At 41.5% G+C, this 15,072-nt stretch overlaps 1 protein-coding gene across 6 annotated transcripts in view; it reads left to right on the top strand.

Annotated features, from left to right (window-relative positions):
* Ntng1 (netrin G1) overlaps nt 1-13,767 on the top strand; it is a 359,418-nt gene extending 345,651 nt beyond the window's left edge. For all 6 annotated transcript variants that reach the window (XM_051165765.1, XM_051165762.1, XM_051165760.1 and 3 more), the window contains one exon: nt 11,837-13,767. In XM_051165765.1, coding sequence (XP_051021722.1) covers nt 11,837-12,075 — 239 coding nt within the window. In that variant the 3' untranslated portion in view covers nt 12,076-13,767. The remainder of the gene's footprint in view (nt 1-11,836) is intronic.
* Nucleotides 13,768-15,072: the final 1,305 nt, after the last annotated feature.

Here is a 15,072-nt window from a genome sequence, read left to right as displayed (position 1 = left end):
GACTACTTTCTCACACTTACTTTAGCAAATACACCTCACTCTCACTTTAGGTAATTAAAATAATGTCCTTAAGGAAAAACTCCTTCCAATTCTTGTCCTCTCAACTTGAAGCTTTCCAGATCCAGAAATCTGCATCTGTCCACTTGCTTGCCTATCTGTCCAAATAGCTAACATGCTGTGAGTTTACTAATAACAGATAGGCACGCACCATTCATAAAGTGGCAGAGGAAAAACTAGACAAATTTTACTCGTTTAGTTAATAAACTTTTATTGAGCAGCAAGTTAATGCTTGAAGACAATTCTACAACCTCATATAACCAGTGAGGAAGAAACAGGTAACAGGAAGAGCTCACCTGTGATTAAAAAGAAAAACCATTTATAAAGGTAGAAGGTTAACATCCTCTAGGCTCAAGCCTCATAAAAAGGAGTTTAAGTTGGTTTATATTCAACTGTGACCTCTTTTACCCAGAAAAGGGAAGGAATAGTCCATCGTGAGGATTACTGTGCCTTGATTTTCAAAGATAACAGTGTCTAGACATTTGCTTCCGCCTTCACTAGTTACCAATAAAAACGGACGTCTGTCTTCAGATGCCATTGGATTCAGGAAGTTGTGCTGGTTCCCTTCTTGCCGGATACTGTGGGGTACTGCTTGATAAAAGAAGCCAGTGTCTGCAATATTTGTTATGAGTTTTGGAATTACTTATTTCCTGAGATGCTCTGGGACATATAAGATAATTGGCAGCATTATTATAAGTACATATTAATATCACAAATATTTTGTAGAATGTGATGGTGGAATTCATTTATGAAATTAATTGATTTTATCATTTCAGTATTATCATTTCAGTAAAAATTATTTTTCTCAAAAGGCAATAAATTCTTTTGTATTTGTAAAGAAGGACGAAACACACATGTGCATTTTTATGTTCAAAATATTGTATATTTCTTCTGGGAAATTTGGAAAGAAAAATATAGTGTAAAGGTAGAATTTAAGCTGATAAAAATCAATTCTACTCTCAACAGCCAGAGATAAACATAGGGCCTATTTGGTTGCAATTTATCCCAAAGGCTTTGCTAAGGCTTTCGTTATATAAGGCATGGAAGGCTCAGGATCTGCATTTATAGAGCCGGTCATGGGGAAACTTCTCATCGTGGATAAACAGCCCACATCTGCTTTTCTCTTGACATAATGACTTGTGCTCGGGAAGGATGATCTATTCCTGGATGTGTGTTGCCCTTGTGTGTGAAGATGCCTCCCATAACAGCCATCTTTCACCTTGAGCCCAGAGTAGAGGTTGCACCTTTTCAATAAATGAGAAAAGTGTCTTTGGTGATGCCAAAGGAGAAAATCTGTGATTTCTCAGTACTGTCTTTGTGAGCACCTTGCCTATATCTGTGTCTGAAGGTGCTGGCCTAAATAGGATTTCAATAGACCATTAACGATCACTTTGGGAATGGTGCCCAGTCTTAGGCTTGTAGGATTTTCAGTGAATTAATTCTTTCTCACAATCAGTTAAGGCTTTTTGTATGTTGTAAAGCCAAAGCCTTTAGGGGATTTGGATGGTTCTTCTTCCTCCTGAATTGGAGTCACCTGTCATCTCTTTCACACCTACTGGGATACTGCAGACGGTAGATGTGACTCCTTTAAAATAAACAGGGCTTTTTTTTATGATGTTGTAAGCAGTATTTTCCTTGGTTGCACAAGAGAAAACATCATTCTCATAACAAGTTCTTTGATAACAGATGAACAACAATAGGATGGCTGCTCCCTTGGGTCAGAGCCTGCTCCGTCTGGTTAAGGAGATGAGACATATCTGACCACTGAGTCGACAGCCTCCACGCTGCTCCTGACAGGCCCTCTAGCCCTGTTCCCTGGGCTTGTTACTTTGAAATCGGGCAGACTGGATGCTGTCACAGAGTGGCCATGCTTGCACCACCCCTGCTCCTGAAGGGTACAGACACAGACAGGAGCATAGGTTGAAAGCGAGCAATCAGCATTCTGTCCACATGATGACTTCCAGAGTTCAGTCTGTTGTTTGCGTCTGTGCCTGATTCTTCCCAACCTTCAACAGTAAAAAGGCATTGGCGAGTTGAGGGGAGCAGGAAAAGCAGGTTTGTAACTCTCCACTCACCACCCCCAACACACACACACACACACACACACACACACACACACACACACACACACATACATACACACAAACACCCTTGCTCCTCTGGAAGCATACCACATTTCCGTATGCTGGCTGACACAGATGAACACACATTAAATGAGGATAAATTTCACCTCTAAGAGAAAGGACACTGCCATTCCAACGTGACCTTGCAAGACTCCGTGGAGTACACAGCAGTTGAATGCAAATGTTCACCAACCACATGCTTTGGCTCTGGGCTCTCTCGAGATTCATATCCACAGAGCATATGCAGATGCTGCCTTCAAGGGAGGGCATCCACATTCCTTCCCACTTTAGGTTTCCTGCGCTGGAGATGTAAGGGACTCATTACCTTGGCAGAATGAGCACTTTGCTCATCCACCCCGAATTTCTTGCCTTCAGGAGACTGAAGCAGGACCTGAACACTAACAAAGCCTACTCGGGTTATATTTGGTCCTTTGTAGAATATTTCTGTATAATCCATCTCAAATCTCCCAGCAATTCCAGATGGGAAAGCAGGACAGGAGCTAACATCTCTGCTTTAGGAGTGAGGAAAGAGAACACCAAGAGGTTAAGGGACTTCCTCCAGTTCACCCACCACATTAACTACTGAGATGAGACTCGGACACAGGGTCTAATTCTCTTTTCCTACCTTATGCTGGTGGTACATGTGGGAGACAAAAACTATCTTGTTCCTTGGGATGCCAACTTTGACTGACAGGCAAAACTAATGAAATGAAAATGGTTACCAAATCTATCAACAAAACCTCATAGAATTATACAAGCCTGGCCATCTTCAGATATCTTATCAAATGAGGAAGAAAGTCTTAATTGTTTTCTTTTGTGGAGATAGCCTTTCTATTAATAATAGTCAGGCAGGGTTATGGAGAGGAATACATTAGTGAAGCACTTGCTTTACATGCCTGATGACTCATGACCCCCAGAATCCACCCCCACCCCCAAAAAAGAGCCAGAGATGGTGATACATGCTTGTTGACACTGATGCTGGGAAGGCAGAGCAAGTATAACCCTGGAGCTACCTGGCCAGTTAGCAGTGCATACTTGAAAAGTTCCAGGAGAATGAGAGACCCTATCTAAAAAAAAAAAAAAAACCTGTGGATAATGCCTGAGCAACAACAGCCAAGGCTTTCCTCCATCCTCTGCATACACATACACACATACACACACACACACACACACACACACACACACACACACATCTAAAAATTAATCATGTAAATAAAACCCAAGGGGGGTTAGAAAAGCTACTTCTTACTAATGTTATAGTTGTCACTGAATAATAAACCCCATGAACACATGTATATCACCGTTGTTGCTCTGGCTCAATATATGTGCACCACCTGAAAAGTAAGTGTTTGAGCTGAACGCTGTGGCGTATGCCGGTAATTCCAGCACTCAGGGAGGCAGAGACAGACGGATCTCTGTGAGTTTGAGGCCAGCCTGGTCTACAAAGTGAGTCCAGGACGGCCATAGCTACATAGATAAACCCTATCTCGACAACCCCCTTTCCCCCAAAACAGTAAGTATGTCATTCAAAAGACAGAGGGACAGATATCACAAACCAGTTCATTATCAGGTCAGCATCTCAAAGTAAAAGCGTGGCAGTCTGAACCAGAATTCTGGATTAATGGCTCCTAAACAAGTTCCCTACCATGTCATGCCATCTCTCATGAACCCATGTGGGTACAAAATGGGAAATATAGTTGATGTGTCTAGAACTTGCCCCTCAAACTCCACTGCAGTCTGTAAAGTCTATAAAGTTTTTTTTCCATACCTCAGGATCTAAATGCATGCTCTATTTTCTGCCTTGCTCACAATATAGTAAAACAGCCACAAAGGCTGTGTAAATGGGTCATAATCGTGGGTCTTCAGTCCCCTGCTGCCAGCTCTCAAACACCTGAATGAGACCTCAGTGCAGTTCGCATGCCTTTGTTATTACCCTGTTTGGTGGAGGTTATTCGCTCTTTGACGTTTCTTTGCAAAGGATGGGAACAATTTGGAACATCTTTCCCTCAGCAATCCTGGGCTTGGTTCAGGCGGTGAAGGTAGAGGTCACTTTATTAATACAGCCATCAAGGAAAGCTGTCATGGTAACACATTGCATCAATTCCTTGAAGTACAGGAGACAAAGCCAAAAAGAGAAACTTTCAAGTCTATAAATACAGACCCAGCATTGCTCAAGCATAGCAGTGCTCACGGACAGGGCCAGCCTAGATGTATAGCTTTGAACCAAACACAAACAGAGAGAGAAAAGTCTCTTTAGTAATGCAATGGATCAGTGCGATCATGTGGGAATAAGTGACCCTTTTAGTTTCTAAGGGAAACGTGAATAGAACAAGGCATGACACCAAGTCCTGCTTGCTGCCCTCTTTGGATATATGGGAGCATTTTCTAGGTCTGCTTTTTGACATGTTCCAGGCAAGACTAATAGAAGGGAAAGAAATCAGGATTTTGTAATTTGTATCTTGAAAATAGTTTGTTATTTGAGAAGAGCAGACGTGTTTGAGAACCCCCACATACCTATACACACGTTAACACACACATGCACACACTTATACACACACACATGTGCATGCACAAGCACACATCACATGAACTTACATATCACACACTTAGGCACACATAGACATGCACCACGTGCATTTTCACACAAATACACATACAAGGCACACCTACACACACACAGAGAGAGAGAGACAGACAGACAGACAGACAGACAGACAGACAGACAGACAACAAATATTCCACACAAAAAGGGAAAAAAAAATAAGACTGTGTAATTTCATGATGTCTTTCTGGTTTTCCTTATCCACAGTACAAGAGAAACAGAAGTAAAAGTGGAAGCAGTCTTCATTCTGTCTTTCTTCCTGGGAAATTCAGTTTTATAGATCATGGCAATTCTGAGAGCTTTTTTTATCCTCTTTTGTGGCTTGCCTACCAAAGCTGGAAGCAGAGCTATCCTAATGCCCTGCTGACTCCAGTCTTTCCACTAAGATTCCACACCTCACCTTCTGGCCACACAACCCTGAGTCTCACATTGATACAATAACCTCACCAGCCGATGTCTTCTGGTTGTCTTAGGAGGCACACTATTGGAAAGCTTTCCAAGTGCTAGAGCATCAGAAGGTAACCGGTCACATGGTATTATATTGGCCATGGCATAAATAAATTATTCTTATCAGCAGGAAAAAGAAAATACAATAAAGGGAACCCTACAAAAAACAGTCAGTCTACTACCAAAGGAATGTCAGTCCCTCCTGTATCTGACTTAGACTTTACCATAACAAAAGGATTTGTAGCTACCAAGTAACTATTCACAGCCAACCCTTCACATTTAAAAATGAAGATTCCTGTTTCTTAAGAAGCCTTTTTAGAGTCAACAACAATAAAGTCTAGATAAACTTAAAAATGAATGTCACCAACTAAATCCAGTTTGAAGTTGATCCATATAGAAAAACACCAAATACAGATATGACTGAAAGTTACATGTTAGGTGAAAATTCCTGCTATCTCTTTAATCCACAACTTCATGCAGTATAGACCAGAAAAGTCATGAACATTGCACTGAGGTGCTCATCCTCATGCCAGCACCACAAGTTGACGGATGCCTAGAACTTTGCAATGGAAAGGAGTCTATAGTTCAGTGCAAAGGAGCTCCATTATTAAATAGCAACATTCCATTTTAGTTAATTTTGTGTTTTCATAACAGGACATCACAGACTAATTTATAACAATAAATGGCTATTTATAAGCTAAAGTTCTGGGTTTTTTTATCATAAAGTCCCAGTATTTTATCATAAAATACTAGAAGGTATTACATGGTAGACAGAAATTCCCATTATCCCATTATGTGCACCTTAGCTCACTCCTAATAATACTTCTGAAAGTTCACACTTTTAAAGAATGTTACACTGTGAACTACACTTCAACACGAGTTTTTAAGAAGCCAAACTTTCAAACCATAGCAGGCTCCTATGCCTGGGAAGACAGTAATGACACTATGAGATGTCAGTATGTTTCTCACTCTCAGCTTAGACCTTTGGAATTTCTACCTTTATATTCATGTCAGCTGATTGGCACTTGGACCTCTATTATTTTGGTATAACTCTAAGAAGTAGTAGCAATTAAAAAATAATATTAACAGATATCTCCACGCCCATCCGTGCAAATTTGAAATCACACTAGTTAGGACATGTAGTGTGAAATTTACTGTCTAAGGAGTGATTCTATAACTCCTGGACCTGATGTCAGCCATATCTAAGAGTACAGACCACTGTGATGTCTGATGCCATTCACTGAACTCCAGACTTCCCCCTTCCACAGGAAGTACAATGTGCCTGGGTTTCCATTCAAAGCTCTACCCTAAACTGATATGAGTTCCCTAATATCTTGTCTAAATGGTTTGAAACATGGTCAGTAGTGCTCTATCACTGCCTCAATAGGAGTAAAGAGAAAATCACAAGATAAGGATGTGTATGAGTCCTTTTCTTCCATTGTAAGCAGTTTTAAGAAGACAATCCACTCTAGTGCTTTAGAGCTCCCTACATCTGCTTTCTTTCATCCCAATGGCTGTGCATCTGAGAACTCAACGTTGTTTGGATCTAGAACTAACAAACCTGCTTCCTGATCTTTGTCCCAATGTACATTAGGGGCAGCTGTTTACTTTCATTGGTATGACTGCACTCTGACCCAAGACATCATCATTTTAACCTTTACATTAATTGAAGAATACTTCCTTCTTGGTGGAAGAGGAAGCTGTCCCATATAGGATAAGACATTTAGCAGTATCCATGGCCACTACCCATCCATGGCATGCTATCCCTACCAAGTTGTGACAACTAAAAACAAATAAATGAATAAATAAATAAATAAATAATAAATCTAGCCACTGCCTAATATCCTCTGTGACTCATAATCTCCAAAATATTGGGACTTACTCCTACCAGCTGATGTTGAACGACTTCTAAAAGTTGTTATTTCCTCCAACTTTCCCAGTGGTTTTTTTGTTTGTTTGTTTTTTGTTTTTTTGTTTTTTGTTTTTTTTTTTCCTAATCATTCCAAACCGCTATCTGGCTGATTCAGACAGTAGAGACTCACATTACACATTTGCTCTGTCTAATTCAAATCATTCTTCTTCTACTCTTCCACTTCATGTGTTAATTCATAGACGGTCTTCCATAAATCCAAAGTGATTTCATACTGTCATATGACCACCGCTGCACTTCATTGACGGTCTTCTCCCAACCACTCTTCATGATGTTGCTCTCTCTGCATATGGTTGAGACTTGGTGCTCTTCAGGGTTCTAGTCCTCATTTTGCCATGATTGATATTCTCCCACCTTGAGACTGTGTACTTTGTGTTTGATGACAATGGCCTTCACCACCTACGTTCCACATCCCCATCTCCGTAATGAACCGTCTCCTGAACCTTGAAGTAGTTTTTCCAAGTAGTAACAAAACTTTCTAGGAGAATTTACCGACAAAGTCAGTAGGTCCAAAAATAATCCATTGACTTTTCTGACTTCATACCTCTCCTAGTTCCTTTTCTTAATAAATCTTTGTGATTTTTCCATACATTCAAATGCGATCTTAAAATCGTTCACACTTGTTATGTGAACTGCCTTCGTGTGTGCCTTTCCTTCTCTTCTCCATTGCTATAATCTAGCCCATCCTGTTGAGTACCTGGTCCTTGTCCCCAGTCTACCTTTGTCTAGCTTCAGCTTTCCTTTTCCTTTAGAGCTCTAGCTGACTCCTTCACCTTTGACAGCTTCACACTGTCGGTTTCCCAAACTCTTGCAGTGTATATATAAACAACCAGAAACGAAATGCCCCCTAGCATTCTAGCCTCCTTTGTCCTTTCTGCATCCAGCCTTCCAACCACAGCCGACCCATCATTCACTGAGACCATCTTAGTGTCTCTTAGTCAGGTTCTAGTCAGAAAACAAGCTATTGTAGGTATTTCAATAGAAAAACATTATTAAAGGAAATGGGATAATAGGTATCTGGGGACTGAAAATGAAAACAGGGAACTGAAGTAACTCCTGGAGAGTAACCGCTCATAAAGGTAGGGCCTATCACTCGGGGCTGAGAAATTACAAGAAAGAAGAGGGACTTTCCAGAAACTAACAGTGTGAAGAAGAGAGTCCATCTTAACACCAAATCTCTGAGGAGAGATGATGTCTGGCTACATACCTGTAGCTGTCCTTTTAAGATATGCTACCAGGATGATGAGGGGATCCCCAAGGCTCAGTGAGAAGCTGGTTCTGAGTAAAGATAAGGAAAGTAATAAGGATAAGATGGATAAGACTGAATCAGATGACCAACGTCAAAGCTGACATAAAGGGCCATTGCTGGGCAGTACTGTTAAGACAAGTCATTAAGTAGTAGGAAGAAGGAAATATTTTGATACATAGCCTCCTTCTTTCTCTGTTCCTTCTGGGATTCATTGTTGGTGGAACTCAGCAGGAAGTGTGTAACCTCAGAGCAGGGATCAGTGTTCGAAGATAAATTCTTAAGTAACCTTCATAGCCCCCTTGCATCTCTTTGCTTTGGCTCACACAGTTTCCCCACCCATGATGCTCTTTGACCAGTATCTACCTTGCATGCACCTTTGTCCAAATACAACCTTTGTTCAAAAGCAACCCATTTTCTATAAGTTTTCCTAATCTCTAAATCGTGAATATCACCATGCGTGTTTGCCGAACGTTGCAAATACTTACTTTGTGGTCTTTTCCATACTTTGTCTGAATATCTCTGATGGTGTTTGTTGATTTTCCACAAAATTGTGAGCTTCTTTGTGGCAAGTAGAATGATAGCCATGAAAGGTATCAGGATGCTTGGCTAAGTGGGATGAAACCGACAAGGACATTTTAATAAGAGCAACAGTAGATCACTTCTGGAATGTGCTTCATACATTCCATAAGTAAATTAGAACTCTATGAGAACAGAGGAGGGCGTGCTTTGTATTTGTCTTACTGTCTCCCTGGTGTTTAGTACGAGGTTTTACATGATGGAGAAGAGCTTATTGACACTTAACTGTCTAGTCTGTTCATTAACCAACAGAATTTTGGTACTAAATGATATGAAGATGGATCGTGAGGTTATAAGCATCAGGTAAGGACAGTAGGTAGATTTAAGTATGTTTCTAGCATGTGATTCCAGCCATTAGATGGTACTGCACGCACGGTAAAATCTCTACTTGTTGAATTTTAACAGGATGGGCACCATCAGGAACTCAAATGTAATGTGCTTTGTAGTGAATCCTAAAGTAATAAAATGTATGCTCGTTTCCAATTTTTTCCTGTTCATATATTACCCGAGATATATCCCCCCCCCCCCCCCGGTCCATGAGATGATTAATCCCGGGCTACGTTTGTTCCTTGTGTATTTATTAAATTCTCACAACCATCCAAATCAACTAGCAGATTATTTACATGTAGGAAAGGTATTGAATTTTAACTTAATCACTGGCCTCTCAGAAAAACGAAACCTCTGCTGAACAGCTGCTTTACATTCAAGTCCAAGAGGAAGAAAAATAGCTTTGAAAAAAAGAGGGGAGTGATATTTAATTAACTATTGATTTCTTCTCAATTATTCAAGGCAAGCAATCATCGATATTGATGGAGCAGATATTTCCCTGTGTCTAGTGCCCAAATGCAAGGAAATATCCCATTCTGCAATCTGCTGCCTAAAACAAGGAATGCTCAGAGTCTTTAACTTTGAATGGAAATGGTTACTTGGATCTGTTTATTCCATGCTGCCCCAATTAAACAGATATTTCTTAAAGTGTAAGCAAAGCAAAATCCTGAACACCTATGTATACTTTTCAAATGGACAAAAACAAAACCCATCAGGGCTTTACCCTATGATCCTGTGCTTGGGAACCTTGCTTCATAACTACAGGTCTTGACATGTGAAAAACAAACAAACAAACAAACAAACAAAATGGTTGACAAGATACCACAATTTGGATTCAAGCAAAGCCACCCACCAAGAGGCAGCTTGTGTGGTTGATGTTCATAATCCATGTGATACTGCCTTGTGTACCAGCATTTCGAACATGAATGATTTACTCATGCTAATTATATCAATGGACCTGTCTTCTCTAGCACCCTGGAATGTTGAGGAATATAGTCACACTAGACCTTGTTTAGGAAACTTTGTTATTAGCTCCAAGGATGCCCAGTGCCACCTTTCCTCAACCATTCACACACAAGAGAATTCCTGTCTTTGTGCGTGTGGACAAAGCCCCTCTTGAAGGTGACATGAGTATTGACCATGATTAATGGGCAAAGCAAATGTTATCTAGGGATATTACTTGGAAGGTGGGATTAGTTTGTAAAAATGATTTGTATTTAATACCACCAGGCTGTGGTGTGTGTGTGTGTGTGTGTGTGTGTGTGTGTGTGTGTGTGTGTGTGTGTGTGTTTGTGTGAATCCATGTGACATCTTTGGAGAAATTGGGCCATGACACTTTTTGAATGAGAAACTGTTCTAATTTATAAAAAGCTCCTTTTTCTGCTCTGTGCCCTCCTGCCCCCTGTCCAGAGTGGTCTGTGTGTTAAGTGCTTAAGCAGCATTTGTTGCTGGAAAGCGGTCCTTCCTGGCTCTCTTATTCTTTGTTGTTGTGTTAATTTCCCCGGGTTCTATTTAACATTCTGCTAAATCAGTGAAACCTTGATTATCTAAGAGAATACAAGACATTGAATTAATGAGGATAACGGGAATTTTGAAGATATGAGAAATTATTAGAGGTGAAAGTTCTGTGACAGAGGCTGCGAATGAATTTTAGTCAGGAACTGCTTCTTGATTTTCCAACCTGATTCTATTCCTTGATGGATGTAATGGAATTGTGGTAATCAGGGTTTCACCTTTGCATCTATTACTGTTCCCAAATCAAGGTAACCTTGGGCTCTATTTCCCATATTTACAAGGCGATAAAAACTCTAATGGGCTGTCAGGGACAAATGTGACTGCTTTTCCTCACATGCCTCCCACGGAACAAGCGTTTCCTCTTCCCATCTGGCTGTTGCCTGCCTGGAGCATGCTACTTTCCTCACATCCCAAACCCGCACCGCACCGCATCCCTACCCCCCAACCTACCCCCCCCCGCACCCCCTCCCGCGCCCCGCTCCCGCTTCCCTGTGGCCTCTTTGCATGCACTAAATGGCAGAGACAATGGATGTCCTGACCTTAGAGGTTGCTGGTCATTTTAGCAACACTGCTTTGCATCTTAAACAGCACTCATCTGGCTTCAAGGTTCTGCGTTCTTGTATCAGGCACTTGTCCTTTAAAAACCTAGGAGGTCACAACAGGTCCCACGTACAGAATTTCCAAACCAGGAGTATTGCATTTCTTAGTATTAGATAGCTTGACCTGGAGAACACCCAAGACTGCAGGGGAAAGGGCGGCGGGGCGTGAGGGGCGGGGGGACGTGGGAAACTATATGAAAAGGCCTAATATGATCAAAACAAAGGCAGCCAACTACATTTGTTTGGAAATTGGAGTCACGTGCTTAGTTTGTCGAGGGAAGGCGGGGTGGGGGGGGGAGAGCACAGGATCGATAGAGAATTTCTTCTTAAAGCTGAAAAACATGATGTTCCAGATGAACTTAAATTGATTCTGCCTCTTCTCCCCTCCCCACCCCTCCCCTCGTTCTGCAGCTAATGTCTGCGACAATGAGCTCCTGCACTGCCAGAATGGAGGGACCTGCTACAACAACGTGCGCTGCCTGTGCCCGGCTGCCTACACCGGCATCCTCTGTGAGAAGCTGCGGTGCGAAGAGGCTGGCAGCTGTGGCTCCGACTCTGGCCAGGGAGCACCTCCGCGGGGCTCACCAGTGCTGCTGCTGCTGCTGCTGCTGGCTGCGCTGCTGGGGACAGCCAGTCCGATGGTGTTCTAGGGGTCACACCCAGCCCCTCCGACAGGCCTGTGCTGTGGGGAAGCAAACACAACCCAAGCAGTTGCTACTACTATAGAAAACACGCACACCCACTCCAACACAGTGTACAAAGGAAGAGGGCCTAACTGAACTAAGCCATATCTCTCAGACCAGGACAGCACATCGCACATCATCACACATCGGAGTCAAGACTGTTCATCACTGACTCCAGAGGAATTGGCAGCTGTTGCTGTTATCGCTGCAAATCTCATTGCCAGCTGCAGAGCTGATTGCGGATTGGCAAGGCCGTGAGAGCGCCCCCCAAAGGAAAGACGGAAAACAAACTGGTCAACCAACCTAAAAACATTCGCTACTCTACCGTGGTGCACCCTAGTACCGCTCTGCCCAGTTTGTGGACCAACCAAATAGAAGCATTCTTTGCTGTCAGGTGCATTGTGGGTATAAGGAAATCTGGTACAAGCTGCCATATTGGCCTGCTTCAGCCCCCTGAATCCCTTCCAACCTGTGCTTTAGTGAACGTTGCTCTGTAACCCTTGTTGGTTGAAAGATTTTTTTGTCCGATGTTAGTGATACACACGTGTAGCAGCCCCCTCCAAAGCGCAAGCCAGTCACACCCCTGTATATTTTAGCAGCACTGAGATCCCAGTGCCGGCTCACACCCACTTCACGAGAGTGAGTGGCTAGAGGAAAAGAGAAAGTGTATCTATCCTTTTGTATTCAAATGAAGTTATTTTTCTTGAAATACTGTAATATGTAGATTTTTTGTATTATTGCCAACTTCTGTTACCTGACAATCTGTTAAAGTATCTAATTCGAATCAGCAAACACTGACATTTGATTTGTGTCTTCTTCGGTTTTGTTTTGTTTCATTGTGCAGAGACTTCTCTGTAGGGGCAAGGAGCGTGCTGGCATCAAAGAATATCAGTTTACATATATAGCAAGTGTAATAAGATTCCACCAAAGGACATTCTAAGTGTTTTCTTGTTGCTTTAACACTGGAAGATTTAAAGAATAAAAATTCCTGCTAAATGCTATCAGGAATTTGTATTGCCGTTTCTTAAGCCGAAAGGAGCTACCACCCAACAGTTTCGCATCCACTCCGCTGATTATGTGTGGACTGAACACAGTCAGCTGACAACTTTAGTAACCCAGGAAGATGGGTTGATGGTCACTAGCTTGGACAACGTCTGCAAAATATGAGACTATTTTCCACCTGGGAAAAAAATTATAACCGCAAAAACAGAGAGAAAGAAAAATCTAAGTGATTGCCAAGATTATGCCAAAGCCTGTTGGCAGTGTACTAAGAGACTTTTTATTTTTAAGTCATGCTATTTTCACAGATTTATGGTGATCATGTGACTCTAGGGATGCAGATCTATGCATCCTTCCAAATACAGTGTTTACATGGAATATCCTAAGAGGCCACCTGGGGAACCAGAACAGCAGCAGGGAAACTGAGTGATTAGCAATTTGACTTTGAATATATTCTAAGTATTTAAATGAAATATCAAAATATACAGCAGCAAGTAGACATAACTGCTGTTCCTGAGAATAAAGTCTGTTTCAAGTACTGCCCAAGGTGTAATAAATTCTTGTTTCTGCCTTTTATTAGGCCAATTACTGCATAAGACAGCAAAGGGAGCTGGGCTGGGGGGGAACACTGCAAAGTTTGGGAGGGGCTGAAATGGCATATATTCAATCCCAGCACACTGCCACCCTGCAGGTGACAAATGTGTCCACAACAACCTCTCTCAAAATCAGAAATAATTACGAGACTAAGCCAGAAGCCTAGGGACAATGAAGTCCTACATGACTTGGTGGGACAATAACAGGATTAGGTCAGAGGCTTCTTTGCAGGCTAAATTCTTCATCCTACTGCCTGTCTTTGCTCAACCGGTGGGAAGGAAATGTCTTCTGATAAATAACCCCAGTCAAAACTCGACGAAGGAACAGCATGTCTTATTGGTTCTGTTCCCAGAAAAGCCAATTCAAAGAAGGCAATAAAAGGTAAGCAGGTAATGCTTGTTCTGCCTGCCACCCCACGTCCAAGTCGATTGAATGTTTGTTATTCAAACCAACAGCCTCTTTTGATATAAGAAAAAGGGGGAGATGGGAATAAATTAGCGCTTTGGCTTAGTGCCAGAGTGGCCAACCAGAAATGGCAGATTTACATTAGAAGCATAAATAGAAAATTATATTTCCGGCTCACCAAAGACTACACATGAAAATTCAGATAGCATGCAGAGTGTGAGATTCCTTCTAATGAGGCGGATTTCTGATATTAAAATGGAGTTTAAGTTGTCTTATAGTTTATTAGCACAAACCAAAGGCAGACTGTGTTATTTCTGGCAACGGTGCACTTTATCATTACCCACTCACAGCTTTGTCACAATGATCGGGAATCAGACGCTGCACAATTCAATACGTGGGATTCCAAAAGCTAATTCTGAAATTTAATGAAGGCCTGATTTAAATCAACTCATCTGCATTTTATCTTTATGAGGCTATAAGAATCTAAATTGATGAGGAGTATCTTGCATTCGGTGTATTTAGATATAGTTCTCTGAATTTCTTGAAGTGATGTGATCTGCTTTTAATAAAAATTCACTTTTAGGTATATAACAAATATAAATGAAATGTTCTTTTTAATCTGGATGCTCGAGTTCTTTAAAAAGTCAATTCATTTGAAAAAAAAATGTCAGCCTATGGGATTTTTTTCTAGAATTCTTTGAATCTGTAATACTCTCTCTTGAGGCAAATGAGGTGTACTAACTTATGCTCATGGTTGAGGTTCGAGCTCTTAATTGTTTCCTGGAAACTTCCCTAAGTGAGCTAACAAGCTATTCCATGCCATGTCAACTGCCCTACAAAGTAGGAGCATCCTTCCTCCCACTATTGATGTGTATAAAACTCAAAAGGGTAAGGGAGGCTTAAACTGTCAGCTATACAGAAAGTGTCGCTGTTCAGGGTATGTTAAGTAAGCCATCTTACCTACCA

This window comes from Acomys russatus, chromosome 23 (assembly GCF_903995435.1).
Source record: "Acomys russatus chromosome 23, mAcoRus1.1, whole genome shotgun sequence".
Lineage (NCBI taxonomy): Eukaryota > Metazoa > Chordata > Mammalia > Rodentia > Muridae > Acomys > Acomys russatus.
Note: the sequence above shows the minus strand (reverse complement) of the source record. Positions and strands in the feature narration are given on the sequence as shown.